Below are 18,502 nucleotides of genomic sequence, written 5' to 3'. Positions count from 1 at the left end.
AACACATAAAAGTCAGTCCTGTTCGTGTATTAACCATCTGGAGACTTGACATGAAAACAGATGAAAATCAAAAAAACATGTGCGATAGTCAGAGATTAAAGTGGGCACAACAACAATAATACAGTCCCAATCAAAAGTTTAAGACCACTTAAAAAATGGCAAAAATTCATATTTTGCATGGTTGGATCTAAACAAAGTTCCAAGTAGAGCTTCAACATGCAACAAGAAGAAATGAGAGTGAGGCAAAACATTTGAGCGTGCAGTTTATTGAAAACAACGCTTAAACTGAAACAGGCTGTTTTACAGCTGATCAAAAGTTTAGGAACACATGCCTTTAAAGGACACAATAAACGTGGTCACCGTGACCCCCGAAGTTGGGAGGTCGCCTTGTAATTGAAAGGTTGCCGGTTCGAGCCCCGGCTTGGACAGTCTTGGTCGTTGTGTCCTTGGGCAAGACACAAGTTTGAACAAGGTGTTTATTTTACACACACCGAGACACAAATCTGGAGTCTGTGGCTGTAGCTCAGGTGGCAGAGCAGGTCAGCCACTAATCAGACGATCGGTGGTTCGGTCCCACGCTGCCTCCTGCCTGCATGCCAAATATCCTTGGGCACCCCATGTTTGCCTACTGGTGGTGGTCAGAGGGCCCGGTAGTGCGCCCCAGGGTGGCTGTGGCTACAATGTAGCTTGCCCTCACCAGTGTGTGAAAGGGTGGATGACTGGATGTGTAAAGCGCTATATACCACTTGACTGGCCATTTACCACTTAGCTTACATAAGGTGTAGCAGAGATGAATGTTCATTAACTGAATTCTAATTTCATACCAACTTAATTCAGTCTAGTATAAAGTTTGTATAAACAGTATACTGTCAGTGTAGAGGATGGAAATTAGCCAGGACAACTCATGAAACATCTGATGACATCTGGTTGAATTCAGTCCACAAAGAGAAGCAGGCCAGCTGATCACAGCCTGTACAGTAAGAAAATCTACTGGAGCCCTCAATAGAAAGTATTGGGAGTTGTCATTCTTTTCCCCACGCTTAGCCATTAGAACCAATTTTAGGGTTCCTCCATGCGATGGGCCGAGCAGTGAAGGAAACTCTGGCACAGGTTAAAGTCCAAAATAAAGGTTTTTTCTTTTTATTTAACCCAAAAACAAAGTTGGTTACATTACACAAAAAAATCTAAATCTTGGATCAAAGTAACAGAACTCTACTCAAAGTTGACAAACAATACTTATAACTCAAACAAACTGACCTACCTAGCGAGACAAAGGGGAAACTTAAAATAGTGGCTGATCAACCCACAAAAACACAAAAAGGGGTAAATCAGAATCAGAATCAGAATATTTATTGATCCCTAGGGGAAATTATGTTGGTTAGAGTGTGCCAGTACAAACAGTAACAAAAACAGACAATACAAGAAGTACAAGAAGTAGCACAATATATACATACATATAATTCACTTACTGATAAATAAAGGAATGATTTCCTGTGTCGTGCAGTGGTGCTTTTTGATGTCAGTCTCTCACTGAACATGCTCCTGTGGCTAGCCAGCATGTCATGGAGTGGGTGGGAGGAATTATCCAACATTGTCTTTATCTTGGACAACATTCGCCTCTCCGACACCAAATTAAGAGAGTCCAGCTTCATCCCTAAAATAATGCTGTTTCAGTTTATTGAGTCTGTTAGCATCAGTGTCGTAGTTTGGCACAACACAGGCTCATCATCTCTGTGGGCGGGGCTGACAGTATAAAAAAGCTCCAGCTCGCCGCTGCAAAGCACAGAGTTCACTAGCGTAACACGATGTCGGAACACCAGCGGGGTCTTGTGTATCTGCTCACCGGTGCCTGTGGGTTTCTCGGCCAGCATTTACTGAGAATTCTCCTGGAAAAGGAGGACAGTCTAGAGGAGATACGGGTGTTTGACAAACGCGTAGATCCGACCTTGAATGATCTCAGCACAGGTAAGATGAGCAGAAGCGCTTCGTGTCTGTTCGTGACTTATGTCATGCAATGCTGTTTCTGTTTATAACGCGGAACTTCGTTAGCTAATATACCGATTTAACGTTAAATCTTTCACCGGCAAACAGACATACGCGCAGATATATTGTCGTAAATCACTCGAGCTGTTTGTTTTATTCGGCAGCATTTTTCCTTTTCATGGTAATTCTCCAGAGAAAACAAAACGGTCTTCATCACTTCGCCACCGCATTCCTGATAAGAATCCTAACTCAAACCTTTAGCGTGCCAGCTTTATGTCATCTTAATTAGAGTCTGTTTGAATGAAATACCTCGAGCAGGTACAGCATTGACTTATAAGGAAAAAAATGGCATACCCTGATGTTTGTGTCCCAGATATGCTTTTAATCACCTTGGCAACATAAAGAAAGCTGTGTTTTGAGCGCACCCTAATTTACCTGTCGTGTCTTGTTGTTGCACCTGCCGTGACTTTCAGCACTTTCTGAATAATTTGAATGCCAACCTGTTGGTTTACATAGAACCAGGAGTCGTGACCAAAGGTGGTTCACATGATGCGTTTGGTTTTGTTCCCTGCTTCCTGGGAAACATTACTGAAATCATTTGGAAGCCAAGATATGTTTTGTTTCCTTGATTACTGGTCTGCTTACAGTAAAATACAGAAGTTAAGCAAGACAAGACCCTCAAAGCTGTGACTAATGCCCCAACAAAAAGACTAGTGATCCATCTAAGAATCAAAACCCATAAAACAGTTTGAATTTCAGCAGAATCTCTGAGTGAAAGTCCAGGTGCAGAGCTATCAGCGTTTCAAGGACAAATGGTAGATAATTTATAGGTTCAAGGCCTTCATTATATTTTTGCCATGTCAGCTCAACAGTGGAGACTGATCTCTTATATTGTTTTAAACTTCTGTGGAATTTAAAAATAGGACATTATCACTTTGGATAGGTTCTTTTGAAGTTCCTTGGTAAACAAACTGTTTGTTCCTCAGTGTATTTGTAACATCCTTGTGGAATTCTCAGGAAAATTCGGACATTTATTTTCAGGTTTATTTGTTTGTTTGTTTTAACTTTGTGTTTTCATGTTTTCTACCCAGAGCGGACAAGAGTGGTTGTCATTCAGGGAGATATCACGGATTATGAATCTGTGTTGGAGGCCTCCCGTGGAACCGATGTTGTCATCCACACAGCCAGCTTGGTTGATGTTTGGTACAAAGTCCCAGAGCCCCTCATCTACTCTGTCAACGTAACAGGTGAGGCTTGGAAAGATCAAAGTGATAACAAGGAAAAGGGATGGGGTGGAAACATCAATCAACAGTTAAACTTGAAAAACATTTTACCACAGAAAGATATTTAGAGGAAAACCTTGGCTGCATTTACTTTGGATGACTTCCAAGGCTGAACGTTTCCCTTCAACCAAAAAAATGAAAAATAGTTGTAGTTCACATATTCACATTTCTGGTCTGAGGTGTGGTTTCCTCTTGCCTCAGTGTCAATGGAAAATTGTACTTAGTAGTCAGTATAATATTTTAATGATATAAGTTTGCATATGGTAGAATACTGCATGTAATCATTAGTGTTTAGAAGTATATAGTTGGTGGCATATTGAAAGAATGTCTCATCCTAGGGGGTCTGTAACATTCCAAGGTGTTCTAGCGTTCACCCCCACATCCTGGGAGTATGGGAAGAGGTCGTACCTTGTCTTATTGTTTTATGGTAGGATAAACGTAGCTGTATCTGTCTTAGTCTAAGTGCCTTTTGGTTTGATGAACTGCTGGACTTCGAGACCAGCAGGTTTAGGGAAGTCTTTATGGGGTCACACTCTGACCCCACACACACACGCACCCACTGAAGTATAAATAAAGACCGGGGCAGTTTCTCAGTGCGAGTCTCAGTTCTGGAGGCTGCCCTTGCTAGCAAGAAGTTCTGTGTGTTTCTCTTCTCTGATTCTCTACTGAAGAAGTGTTTTAGAGTATATTTCTTAACACTCAGTCAAGGACTCATTTTGTGTGTTCAAAGTGTTGTTTCGTCTTTATGAAATGATACTTTGTTTAAACACCAGAGGTCTCAGATTCTCTTAAACTTCAAGTTCAACTCTAATTGGCTGATGCTGTTAGTGTGGAATTTAGCGGTGAGTTTAAGTGTTACATGATGCTGAAGTTGTTATTGGAGATGGGTTTCCTTTGTGCAGACGAGAAGCGAACTGCTGGGGAAACCCATTTTGTTCCCCTCTACTTTTTTGGAACATGATGAGAGTAGTGTCACTATTCACTGACTGAAACTATGACTAAATAGAGTTGGTTGAATTATACATTTAGGTCAAGGTTTAACTGATCATATGTCACTGTAGAGCTCTATTTGCACATGAGAGCATCAGAGACAGACTCCAGATTTGTGTGTCAAGTGTCTCAGTTAAATAAAAACACCTTGTTCAAACCTGGAAAAGTTAGTGACTCATAAATGTATTGGATTGCCAAAAGCAGCTCCTATCAGTCCAAAATAACAGTTAACCAATGAGTTTACTCTTGACTGGAGAACCATTTTAAATGGTTCCCAAAGGTAGCGTTTCTTCGGGTCTGTGGAATTTACTGGGTTTATTTTACTATTGTTTCTAGGGGTTTTTTGAAGGTGGGCAGGTTGTATTCTTTAAAATCTGTCTAATCATTCCTTCTACTGTTTTATGTAGCAAAATGGCTCTCAAGAGATGAATTTGGCTCAAACACTGATGAAGCTTTTGCTATCATTAATCTCTATAATATTTTTGGTATTTGGACATTTAAAACAGTAGGTTGGCATCATGTTACACAAACTCAAAAATAACTGATGCCCATATTCAGCTAACTGAACCTTAAACCAAATGGTGTGTGGAAAACAGTGGAGCTCTGTGACAGAGGAATAAGCTATTCAGCCTTTATACTTAAGAGGTATTTGTTTTCAGTGGACTTGTTGACTACAATTGTCAGCCAGGAAATGCTGCAGCCTATTTTTCCTGAGTTCCTGAAATGTCTCTGGCGCTGACTTTCAAGTGACTAAAGAATTTTATTGACGGCAGCATGCCAGATGTGCTGCGATGAAGGAAAACAAAAACATTTCATTGATCTGAATCTAGAACCAGATTGAAGACACTGATCACAGTAATAAAGAAGGGATGAAAATGTTGCTGGTGGGGCTTTGCTTTTAATATCTGTACCCCAAAAACAATCGCTGCAGATTAAAGGCAGTTTTGTCTGTAGGCTCCCAAAAAGATCTCGTGCAGAGGTCAGCTTTTTTTCCATCTGGATGTTAATTATTTGGATTGCTAAAGTGTATATGAACAAACCACTACAGTTAAAGTTTTTCTTCTGTAAAAATCTGTGATAAGATCCAGTAGTTGCATATGATTGTCTGTTTTACTCTGTCCAAGGAGATTGTCCCATTTGGCTTCACAGACCTGAAAAATATTTCAAGAATTTTAATATTTCCCCTGTGTTGGCGTCAAGGGGTTTTCTTCAACAGATTCTTGTTAGTTCCTCCTCCTTTAGTGTCTGGTTAAAATCTCTCTTCTTCTCATAACTGGTATAAATTTAAAATGCTAGTCTAACAGCACTATATTGTAAACACTAATAGCCTGTGTATTTTAGGCTGTAGCTGCAATGTTTAACCTCCTTTCAGACCACATGCAACCATGTTGGCACCAAAGCTAGACAGCAGAGCTTGCGGAGAGTAAACGTTACTGCATCAGGAAAAGCACAGATCAAACAAATTTAATTAGGTGTCCTAGAAATCGTGCCAGTGAGCCACTATGCATAGAAGACTGTGGAACTGGTTTACCTAAATTGAATCTTAAATTATGGTCTGTTCCTCTGTCTTATCTGTGTCCTGTTCTATGTATTTTTGCCTTAAAGTGAGATTAGTTTTAACTGTGCTAGCAGCACAGCTGTAGGTATGACAGTGCTGGTAATTTCAGTTCATCACTTTTGCCAAGAATAGAGTATCACAACACATATTCAGCAAATTTACTGTTAGATTTTGTAGAGGTGTTTTTGGTCTGGCTTTTTCAGTTTTTCTGTAGCGAGTGAAACCTCTCGCTCTGTTGTGAAATATGGCATACGTTCCTGGTAATCTACTACCACATTGGTGCTGATAAGTCTGTCACTCTACAGGGAGTGGTATGGTTGTCTGTGCAGCTGTGCATGGTATTTGTGAACTCTGTGGGTTTCTTTTTTTGTTTTGTTTTGCTCAGATGGCAAATTAAACACATCAGCACTTCTTTTTCTCATCAGCACTTGAACAAATTTTAACTATGCAGCTTGTCAAGTGTTTACTCCGTAGATTTTTTGTTTTTAACTTTCAGATACGTAAACAATAGCCTCAATATTGGAAGCCAGAAAGATGCAGGGAAAAACTAAAGACCCCGCTTTACTTCATGTTCACTGTTTATAATGGAGGCCATGTTGTTTAGGAGCAGAAATATTTGTGGCGTCCTCTCATACAAACAGAACACACATGGGTCCCGTTTAAATTATTCACATAGAGATGTTTCATATAGTAATTTGAAGCAATCCATTTAAAAAAAAAATAGCAGATTTCTTCAAATCTGCACTGATGGAATAAACTCTGTGTCACAGTGTCCTTTGAGCTACGGTCTGCTCTATCAACACAAAAGTGAGCAGACTTGCTAAAAACAATGTTTTCTTTTCCTCTTAGGAACAAAGAATGTCATCAAAGCCTGTGTGGAGTGCGGCATCGAGTGCCTCCTCTATACCAGCAGCATGGAAGTAGTCGGTCCCAACACCAATGGAGATCACTTTAAGAGGTGAAATTCAAAAACTAACATTGTTAGTTTAAAATGTTGTTGTTTTTTATGCTGACTGAGCCAACATAGTAGACATCTAAACCCCATTTGAAGAAGTGCTTTAGCTCATCTAGTTTCTTTTCTGTAGTTGCTGCCTTGTAACTGCTCTTATCTTAAAAGCACCATCATTTAAAACACATGACTTGTGCAGAGCAAGATATGATGGGGTGGAGTCAAACGTCAATGACAAATGCAGTATTTAGTATTTTCTGTGTCTTATTCAACCGAGTGATCAAGGTAGTTTATTCTGATTAAAAGACATTAAATGGGAGCTACTGTCTGAGCTTTCTTTTGCCAGTGCTTTAATATTTTAATTTTTTCCAGTCTTTTATGTCACGCAATTGTTATGTAATGTTGCTGCAGTTATACAGCTTTTAAATCTGGAGCTTAAAGTTCAAACTGTTTTGCCACCATCATTTGCTTTGGCATGCTATTAACAGTTATGTCACTCAAGGTTGGTTAATACCAGAGGAATAGTTCTGAATTATTTAATAACAAATAAAAATTGTTATGTAATGTACATTTGCCAGGTTTTTTTGCCTGTCATGAGAGGAAAAGGCAACACAATGTGATTTCTAAATATGGGCTGTCTCCGGGTATTTCTGTGTATTCATCATTTTCAGTGACATCATTTGAGTGGCATGTCCATACCTGTGTAGCTCTGGAATATTTTGGGTAAAAATGAGCAGAAACCAAAATAGAAATGACTCTTGAGTCAAAACTGATGACAAATGGAAAGTTCACTCCTAAAGGCATGAGTCAGATCCAGGTGTATAGTTCACCGTCATATTTTTTGAGTATAGGAATAGGAGACACAGACAGACCATTTACTGGCATATGTGGGTTAGACGGAATAGTTTTTGTGCTTTGGCTGAAAGCATTTCAAGGTAGGGTTTTTCCCATTGTCACCCATGACCGAAATGAAAAACCCTGGTGTGCAATGCTTGTATGCACTAAGGTTAAGGTGACGGTGCACAAGTGGGCATTCGTCAATATTTAAGTGTCTGGTTGGAAATTCCACCCAGTTCCTGAGGTTTATGGTTAATCTATTCTGGTCAACCACTACCAAGGGTTAAAAAAAAAAAGAGTTTGTGCTGCAGAAACTCTGACCTAATATTTAGCATGTGCACCCTTTACCCTCCAACCTGTACCAGTAAAATTCTGAGTGCTGCCTGCTAATCTCAGACTGGCTCCATGATCTTGAGATTAGGGCTTTACAGAGGCCAGCGTCTGAGGCTGGACTGCTTGTTCTTGTCTCTTTTGCTGATTCTTTGGGCTGTTTGTGATGCTACAGAAGGATCTGGGACCAATCAGGCACCTTCTTGTTGATGTGTGACGTAGAACATGCGCAAAGCTTTTTTACAGTATGTTCTCAGATTGTTAGATGAAGATTCAAAAGAAAAATATTGATATAATCATTCCAAGTGGATGCCCTCTTTTATCTACTGAGATCTTTCTACGTCAGCCCATCTCCAGCCATTGAGACAGATTAGCTTTCTGGTATTTCCTAGTAGAATTAAAGTCACAGCATATTACTATCAATATCAAAAATGGATTTACAGTAACAAATGGATTTAAAGAATTCCACATAATGCCCTTGTCACATGAGGAAAATCACGCCCAGCAAACGTGCTGACAGCACGTCTGCCTTCCAGATGGTGTGCACTCTTTGCACGTACACAGGCACCTTGGCAGCTGTTGTAGTTCTGACGTTACCCTATAAGAATGAACCTTTGCCTTCTCTTGGTACAAATATTTGTTCTATTTAGACAGATTTGGAAAAAAGATAAGAACAAACTTTGAAAAACTTGCAAATAAACATGGATATCAGGTTTGTTCTTTCCTTCTTTGCCAAGGTTCATTTCAACGCTCCTGTTGAGCACGCCTTGTTTAAGCACATTCCTAACACACACAGCAAGGTCAAGAAAATACTAGGTGATTATCTTCTCCTGAGCACTTCTCTGAATGTTTGACTTCTTTCTTTGTAGGGGCAATGAAGACACACCTTATACAGTGAAACACAGCATGGCCTACCCCAAGAGCAAGTCAGAGGCAGAGAAAATTGTGCTTGATGCTAATGGCACCAAGGTAAGATATATTTCACAAATTAATGGTATGTGTACTTTGTGTAAAGAAAAGTGGTAAACTGTTTGAACTACATCAAAATGAAACAGATTTAGTAAATGTACATTTGAACTGAACTATGATAATGCAGTGAAACCAGTAAAAGGATTAGAGTTTTCTAAAAAGGCTTAACCTGGATAAACTCTGACTGGGCAGTTCCATGCAGAGGCTCTAGATATGCAGATGTTTTTTTTTTTTTTTTTGTTTTTTTAAAGGCTCCAGTCCAGCTCAGCAAGAGACTAAAAAACAAAGTCATAGTGTGGGTGTGGGGGGGGGGGGTGTTTCTTGTGCAACTTTGCCACAGAATGTGAGAATTTCCCTTGTGGCTATGCGGTGGTACAGTGGTGTAATTTCTGCTGTTTACAATTATATCTAAATCTTTTTCTTTTATTTTATCTGCCTCTGGCCTGAAAACTAAAAGTTGTTTTTATTTCCTGTCCAGGTTAAGGGTGGTAAGCACTTATACACATGCTCGCTGAGGCCAACGGGGATCTATGGCGAGGGGCACCAGCTAATAAAGGACTTCTATAAGCAGGGTGTTCAAAGGGGAGGCTTGATTGTTGGAGGCATCCCAGAGCATGTTGAACACGGTCGAGTTTATGCAGGTAAAATTACCACTTCTGTGACGTTTCCTATGTGGCACTGAAAACTTGGTTAAAGGCGCCGTCATTTTTAAAGCAGATGTAGCATGTAGAAGCACTTCCTCTGCACTTCGCAGGAAGTTTACGGTTTTACACCTAACGCAATTCATAACATTAGAATTTCAGATGATAATATGATAAGAAACCCTGATGCTCTTAAGCAGGCTCTTGAACAACTTTTAATCAGTTTATAATAAATTCAATACCAGATGGTCATTATCAGTGAACATGTATACATGCATCCAATTCACACCACAAATCCTCTGATCTCCTAACAGAATATGATTGCATTTATGATATTAATACATTTTACAAATGCATGCATGTAAGGCATGCAGTATCAACCACAACTGGATAGAAAGGATGTCACTTGGATGCAGATCAAATGACTAAAGTAGTATCTACAATTGATGTATTTTAAGTATTTGCACTCTTTACATCACCATAATTAAATCTGTTACTTATCCACTTGTTTGTCTACCTAGGCAATGTTGCCTGGATGCATCTCCTTGCAGCCCAAGCTTTGAGAGAGCGCCCGGAGAAAGTTGGAGGAGAAGCGTTCTACTGCTACGATGACTCACCCTACAAAAGCTACGAAGATTTCAACATGGTGTTGTTCTCTGAGTTTAACTTTCGCAAGGCGCGGATACCCACAATGGTGTTATGGTTTCTGGCCATGTTTAATGATTTGATGCACTGGTTAGTAAAACCCATATACAACTACACGCCGCTGCTGAACAGTTACACCTTGGCCGTTGTTAGCACCACCTTCACAGTGCGCACCGACAAAGCTGAGCGTTATTTCGATTACTGCCCCTTGTACAGCTGGGATGAATGTCTGGCCCGCACAAAGAAATGGATTAGCACATTTCCTTCAGAAAACTCCAAAGACCGTTGATCTGAGCTCAACCACAGCAACATTTATTAGAAGCTGCTATGTAGACAGACGGGATCGCAATACGTAAATAATGCCTGTTGTCTATTAATGTTGTAGAGAAACAAGCAGTACTGCGCCTTACAGTAGGGACAGTGTAACAAAGCTTTTATACAGAGCATATAAACAGTTTTATAAAAGATGTCTCAATAATTCTCGTCGTAGTAGATTAAAAGGTGCTTTCATAACATTTTTGAAACGGCATTCATTTCGACATTCAAGCTTTAAAAACTATGCAGTACCGATAAAGCAGTATTGTTCTTGGTCTTTCTATAGTGTTGGTGTTTTCAGTTCTGCCAACATCCACAGAATGCCTTAATTCAAAGTTAAAATAAGCTTCATTATAAAGTGATGACCACTGATTCCATCAGAACCGTTAACTACTTGATTTGTTAATGAACTAGTTCTAGATGGGGCAAACAGTGAAGACGACTTAATTATTACGTTGTTCTATCCATTTCTGTGGCGTGTACTAATTTTAGATATGCATTTCACATTAAATATTATCAATATGCACAGTATTAATGGTGACAATGTAAACTCAATTTACATGCATTTACTACTCAGGTTACTAATATTTTATTGATTTAGCAGAGTTTATAAAATGTTTTATTTTACGGTTTGAAGAAATATTTGTTATTGTGAAACAATTGGAATGTTTAATTTTTTCTCATTACAAATAAAGATTTATTTAATCCTTTCTACAAGGCTTCTTGTGTTGTGCTTGGCATCAGGGCGGTGCCCTGATCTCATTGCCTATCATCCCAGTCTTTGGTTGCATAACAACTCTCATACACATCACTACATCCCATCCCTGGAAACCACTTGCATAACTTTAAATCATTGTTTTTGTTTCAGTATGCATATTTGCCCTCACCATATCCCCATGGTTACATTGTGTTCTCCGGTTTCTATGTATCCAAGTGTTTACCCATTACGGTAGGTAGAGAGAATCACTCCTTGAAGTCATGTGGAAACTTGTTGTCATGCTATACTAAAACCAGCTGGATTTGAACTTCTATGACTCAGAAGGAAAAGGGAGTTCCTTTAGAGAGTTTGCTAAACAGTGTTCCTGTAGACCTGGGTTTCCCCCCCCCCCCCCCCCCCCCCCCCCCCCCCTATTTTGAGGTTTTGCATAGCAATCTCCAAAACACTACCATGCATGGTGCTAGGAAATACAAAGCAAAGACTAACAGTTTCCAAACAAACTCATAAATCCTTTTTCGCAAACAAAACCAAAAGATGTGGAAAAATTACGTTTTTTTGTTTTTACATTTCCAGTAGATTTTAATTTGGTCTGACACAAAGGCTAGGCTTTCTTGTTAAATGTTTCTCTCTGATGTAAGAGAAAGCATGTCTGTGGGAATACAGCAAAATATCTGTATGAGTTTAACTGATGTGTTTTGGTGGTTCACAACTGGAGTCTCTAGGTGTGTCAAACCTGTTTGAGTTCACGAGCCAACCAGGAGCTATATATAACAACCAGTAAAACATAACTGTATAACATAGCGACCTACATGAAAACAAACACCTATATCTTTCATGAGAAGTGAATAGATATTCTGAACATTTTTCTATTTACAAAAACATGAACAGCCTGAGATGTCTTAAAGTTTCATTTCAACTCTCTGTCTGAGAGTCTGCTGTCATAACAATCGACAGATCACATTGATTCTATAAAGAAAAAGACTTTACATGGATAGTTTTTGGAATAAAACTATATTATTATGCATCTTTGTGATTGAAACACCATTGTTATATTGTTGTAATGCTGGCATCACATCCTTACTCCAGGAATAGCAGAAGACAAAAAATAATGCAAATTTTAAAAAAAACTATTTAAAAACTATGCAGTACCAATAAATCAGTATTGTTCTTGGTCTTTCTAGAGTGTTGGTGTTTTCAGTTCTGCCAACATCCACAGAATGCCTTAATTCAAAGTTAAAATAAGAAATAGAAAAATAACACTGACACTTTTTTTTTCTCCCCCCCCCCCATAAGCTTCATTATAAAGTGATGACCACTGATTCCATCAGAACCGTTAACTACTTCATTTGTTAATTAACTAGTTCTAGATGGGGCAAACAGTGAAGACAACGTAATTATTACGTTGTTATTCTATCCATTTCTGTGGCGTGTACTAATTTTAGATATGCATTTCACATTAAATATTATCAATATGCACAGTATTAATAGTGACAATGTAAACTCAATTTACATGCATTTACTACTCAGGTTACTAATATTTTATTGATTTAGCAGAGTTTATAAAATTTTTTATTTTACTGTTTGAAGAAATGTTTGTTATTGTGAAACAATTGGAATGTTTAATTTTTTCTCATTATAAATAAAGATTTATTTAATCCTTTCTACAAGGCTTCTTGTGTTGTGCTTGGCATCAGGGCGGTGCCCTGATCTCATTGCCTATCATCCCAGTCTTTGGTTGCATAACAACTCTCATACACATCACTACATCCCATCCCTGGAAACCACTTGCATAACTTTAAATCATTGTTTTTGTTTCAGTATGCATATTTGCCCTCACCATATCCCCATGAGTATGAGTTTAACTGATGTGTTTTGGTGGTTCACAACTGGAGTCTCTAGGTGTGTCAAACCTGTTTTGAGTTCACGAGCCAACCAGGAGCTATATATAACAAATGGGGTGAACCAGTAAAACATAACTGTATAACATAGCGACCTACATGAAAACAAACACCTATATCTTTCATGAGAAGTGAATAGATATTCTGAACATTTTTCTATTTACAAAAACATGAACAGCCTGAGATGTCTTAAAGTTTCATTTCAACTCTGTCTGAGAGTCTGCTGTCATAACAATCGACAGATCACATTGATTCTATAAAGAAAAAGACTTTACATGGATAGTTTTTGGAATAAAACTATATTATTATGCATCTTTGTGATTGAAACACCATTGTTATATTGTTGTAATGCTGGCATCACATCCTTACTCCAGGAATAGCAGAAGACAAAAAATAATGCAAATTTTAAAAAAAACTATTTAAAAACTATGCAGTACCAATAAATCAGTATTGTTCTTGGTCTTTCTAGAGTGTTGGTGTTTTCAGTTCTGCCAACATCCACAGAATGCCTTAATTCAAAGTTAAAATAAGAAATAGAAAAATAACACTGACACTTTTTTTTTCTCCCCCCCCCCCATAAGCTTCATTATAAAGTGATGACCACTGATTCCATCAGAACCGTTAACTACTTCATTTGTTAATTAACTAGTTCTAGATGGGGCAAACAGTGAAGACGACGTAATTATTACGTTGTTATTCTATCCATTTCTGTGGCGTGTACTAATTTTAGATATGCATTTCACATTAAATATTATCAATATGCACAGTATTAATAGTGACAATGTAAACTCAATTTACATGCATTTACTACTCAGGTTACTAATATTTTATTGATTTAGCAGAGTTTATAAAATGTTTTATTTTACTGTTTGAAGAAATATTTGTTATTGTGAAACAATTGGAATGTTTAATTTTTTCTCATTACAAATAAAGATTTATTTAATCCTTTCTACAAGGCTTCTTGTGTTGTGCTTGGCATCAGGGCGGTGCCCTGATCTCATTGCCTATCATCCCAGTCTTTGGTTGCATAACAACTCTCATACACATCACTACATCCCATCCCTGGAAACCACTTGCATAACTTTAAATCATTGTTTTTGTTTCAGTATGCATATTTGCCCTCACCATATCCCCATGAGTATGAGTTTAACTGATGTGTTTTGGTGGTTCACAACTGGAGTCTCTAGGTGTGTCAAACCTGTTTGAGTTCACGAGCCAACCAGGAGCTATATATAACAAATGGGGTGAACCAGTAAAACATAACTGTATAACATAGCGACCTACATGAAAACAAACACCTATATCTTTCATGAGAAGTGAATAGATATTCTGAACATTTTTCTATTTACAAAAACATGAACAGCCTGAGATGTCTTAAAGTTTCATTTCAACTCTCTGTCTGAGAGTCTGCTGTCATAACAATCGACAGATCACATTGATTCTATAAAGAAAAAGACTTTACATGGATAGTTTTTGGAATAAAACTATATTATTATGCATCTTTGTGATTGAAACACCATTGTTATATTGTTGTAATGCTGGCATCACATCCTTACTCCAGGAATAGCAGAAAACAAAAAATAATGCAAATTTAAAAAAAAACTATTTAAAAACTATGCAGTACCGATAAATCAGTATTGTTCTTGGTCTTTCTAGAGTGTTGGTGTTTTCAGTTCTGCCAACATCCACAGAATGCCTTAATTCAAAGTTAAAATAAGAAATAGAAAAATAACACTGACACTTTTTTTTTCTCCCCCCCCCCATAAGCTTCATTATAAAGTGATGACCACTGATTCCATCAGAACCGTTAACTACTTCATTTGTTAATTAACTAGTTCTAGATGGGGCAAACAGTGAAGACAACGTAATTATTACGTTGTTATTCTATCCATTTCTGTGGCGTGTACTAATTTTAGATATGCATTTCACATTAAATATTATCAATATGCACAGTATTAATAGTGACAATGTAAACTCAATTTACATGCATTTACTACTCAGGTTACTAATATTTTATTGATTTAGCAGAGTTTATAAAATGTTTTATTTTACTGTTTGAAGAAATGTTTGTTATTGTGAAACAATTGGAATGTTTAATTTTTTCTCATTACAAATAAAGATTTATTTAATCCTTTCTACAAGGCTTCTTGTGTTGTGCTTGGCATCAGGGCGGTGCCCTGATCTCATTGCCTATCATCCCAGTCTTTGGTTGCATAACAACTCTCATACACATCACTACATCCCATCCCTGGAAACCACTTGCATAACTTTAAATCATTGTTTTTGTTTCAGTATGCATATTTGCCCTCACCATATCCCCATGAGTATGAGTTTAACTGATGTGTTTTGGTGGTTCACAACTGGAGTCTCTAGGTGTGTCAAACCTGTTTGAGTTCACGAGCCAACCAGGAGCTACATATAACAAATGGGGTGAACCAGTAAAACATAACTGTATAACATAGCGACCTACATGAAAACAAACACCTATATCTTTCATGAGAAGTGAATAGATATTCTGAACATTTTTCTATTTACAAAAACATGAACAGCCTGAGATGTCTTAAAGTTTCATTTCAACTCTCTGTCTGAGAGTCTGCTGTCATAACAATCGACAGATCACATTGATTCTATAAAGAAAAAGACTTTACATGGATAGTTTTTGAAAGAAAACTATATTATTATGCATCTTTGTGATTGAAACACCATTGTTGCATTGTTGTAATGCTGGCATCACATCCTTACTCCAGGAATAGCAGAAGACAAAAAATAATACAAATTAAAAAAAAATTACAATCTTTTGTCAGAAAAGCCACTCTGTGGACCTGTGGCAGGTGGGGGTCCTGTTCCAGGAAGCAGGAACTATAGAGACAGAGAAAACAGAGACCTCCACTCTGTGGACAGTAAGGGTCAGCCAGCTTCCTTGCACTGCAACATTTATTGTAGGTCACTGTAGCAATCATTGTTTAAATAAAAGACATCTGTTCTTTGTTTTGCAATCAGTCACACTAATGGAAACATTTTGTGTTACAGGTGGAACCTTGGATATGATGTGGATATTTGGGTAAGGAACAGAAATGAAACAGAAATGATTTTTAAGACTAAGACTAAACTAAAGGAATTTAAAGGGGTGTTTTAAAAGCAGACAGACTGTCTGAATGTAATCTGATTACATGTAATGTTTGTCTTTGTTCAAAGATTGAGATTCACTTATTATGTCAAACAGCATTTGAAAGGTACAGTGTCTGTACCACTGAAAATCACATAAAGCAGACTCTGTGGGTCTGCCCAGAACTGGACCCAGCTGAAGGTATTAGAGGCTCCATAATGGAGCAGCAAACCATGTCCAACAGAAAAAGATCAAGGACTCAAGGATCAGGTTCAGCATGGCCATTTTGCAGCTCATCCTGTCTAGACTGAATTTTTATGTTCATATTTCATTTATTTTGTTTGTATTCTGTTCCCCGGTCCTTATCTAAAATGGTTCATAACATGTTTGCCTTTACAGATAAAACTTACATTCAATAAAGACCTGTAAAGCTGCCCTGCCTTTTTTTCAGTTAAATAGGAAACCATTACTATGATCTAACTATGACTATTAACAATAACTCGATAAAACATCTCTCCTACGGCTACAAGAGAGGAAACAGTGAAGGCTGATATTAGATTAGATTAGGCAAGTTTATTTATATAGCACAATTCAACAACAAGGTGATTCAAAGTGCTTTACAGAGACATTAAAGAACAAAAACAAATAAAAAGCATGAGTTAAAATTGATTAAAAAAACAGTAGATAAAACCAGGACAGTAGATAAAATCAGTTGTTAAAATGTAAGTTTTGAAATTTAAGCTTAACAGTGTGGATTTGGTGTTTTATTCAAATGCAGCTGAGAATAAGTGAGTCTTCAACCTGGATTTAAATAAACTGAGTGTTTCAGCTGATCTGAGGCTTTCTGGGAGTTTGTTCCAGATATATGGAGCATAAAAGCTGAATGCAGCTTCTCCGTGTCTGGTTCTGACTCTGGGAACTGATAAAAAACCGGATCCAGATGACCTGAGGGATCTGGAAGGTTCATACTGGGTCAGGAGGTCACTGATGTATTTTGGTCCTAAACCATTCAGAGCTTTATAGACCAGCATCAGAACTTTAAAGTCTATCCTCTGACGGACAGGCAGCCAGTGTAAAGACCTCAGAGCTGGACTGATGTGGTCCACTTTTTTGGTCTTAGTGAGGACTCGAGCAGCAGAGTTCTGAATGAGCTGTAGTTGTCTGACTGATTTTTTAGGTAGACCGAATGAAGTTCAGCTGCCACTGACACAGGAGGGTTTGTTAGCCTGTCAACTGTAGAAAATAAGACCCGAGCATTATGACTGTTTTTGGTGATGATGTCAGAGAAGTAGGACCTCCTTGCACTCCTCAGTTGTAAATTATAATTGTGAAGTTTCTCTTTATAGATGTCATAATAAACCTGGAGGTTTGTTTTTCTCCATCTGCGCTCAGCTTTCCTACACTCTCTTTTTTCATTTTTCACCAGTGTGGAGTTTCTCCATGGAGACTTTTTCCTTCCAGAGATCACCTTCACCTTAATGGGAGCAATAGTGTCCATGAGATTTAACATTTTAGCATTGAAGCTATTGACGAGCTCATTGACTGAACCTCTGGACAGGTCAGGTGTTAATGGGAAGACCTGGTTAAAGATCTCACTACTGTATTCAGTTATACACCGTTTTGTGATCACTGCTGTTGATATATTTGTGTGGGCTGAAATTAGATTAGAAATTACAAATGGCCACACTGGGGAACATTACAGCAGAGTTTTTCCGTAACTCTTATTAAGAAATACAGTCCATCCATCCATTTTCAGCCCCTTGGAGGCAGAAGTCTAACACAAAAGGGAGGACCTCCCTCTCCCCAGCCACCTCCTCCAGCTCATCTGGGGGAAATCCTAGGCGTTTCCAGACCAGCTATAAATATGTAATTTTTCCAGGCATGAGCAGCAAAATAAGGTTGTTAAATCCATCAGGGTTGTGGATTTCTCTATTACTATGGGTGTGACGATCACAGGTTCATAAATAAACTGTGTCCCCATATGTTTTTATGGTCAGTTTCTTTCACATGCAAAATTTTATGCTACGATATTGACAGAGTGGTCCAAGCTAATCAAAATGACTTTCCCCACCTCCCCTCCTGCTTTCTAAGACAGTAATCCTTACTTGAGTGCTCTGAGACAGACGGTCATCACTGACACGCACATTCCTGGGCCCACTGGATTAAAAAGGAGACGCTCCTCTTTATTTTCCCGTTGCCATGGTGAAATCTGCATCTAGAAACTCAGACTTAATCAACTCGTCGCAATAAAATGCAACTGCGCTATCTAGTGGCGCAACT

The 18,502-nt window shown here is 38.2% G+C and overlaps 1 protein-coding gene across 1 annotated transcript; it reads left to right on the top strand.

Annotated features, from left to right (window-relative positions):
- The first annotated feature begins 1,755 nt into the window (after nucleotides 1-1,755).
- On the top strand, nucleotides 1,756-11,211 carry hsd3b7 (hydroxy-delta-5-steroid dehydrogenase, 3 beta- and steroid delta-isomerase). Its single transcript, XM_084925252.1, has 6 exons — nucleotides 1,756-1,965; nucleotides 3,075-3,230; nucleotides 6,664-6,772; nucleotides 8,800-8,899; nucleotides 9,378-9,540; nucleotides 10,062-11,211. The coding sequence occupies exons 1-6, from the start codon at nucleotides 1,806-1,808 to the stop codon at nucleotides 10,472-10,474; spliced, it is 1,101 nt and encodes a 366-aa protein (XP_084781378.1). The 5' UTR covers nucleotides 1,756-1,805; the 3' UTR covers nucleotides 10,475-11,211.
- The last annotated feature ends 7,291 nt before the right edge of the window (nucleotides 11,212-18,502 follow it).

This window comes from Perissodus microlepis, chromosome 4 (assembly GCF_051167445.1).
Source record: "Perissodus microlepis isolate ML-2025 ecotype Zambia chromosome 4, ASM5116744v1, whole genome shotgun sequence".
Classification (NCBI taxonomy): domain Eukaryota; kingdom Metazoa; phylum Chordata; class Actinopteri; order Cichliformes; family Cichlidae; genus Perissodus; species Perissodus microlepis.
The sequence above is the reverse complement of the archived record's forward strand: the minus strand, read 5'-3'. Positions and strand labels throughout refer to the sequence as shown.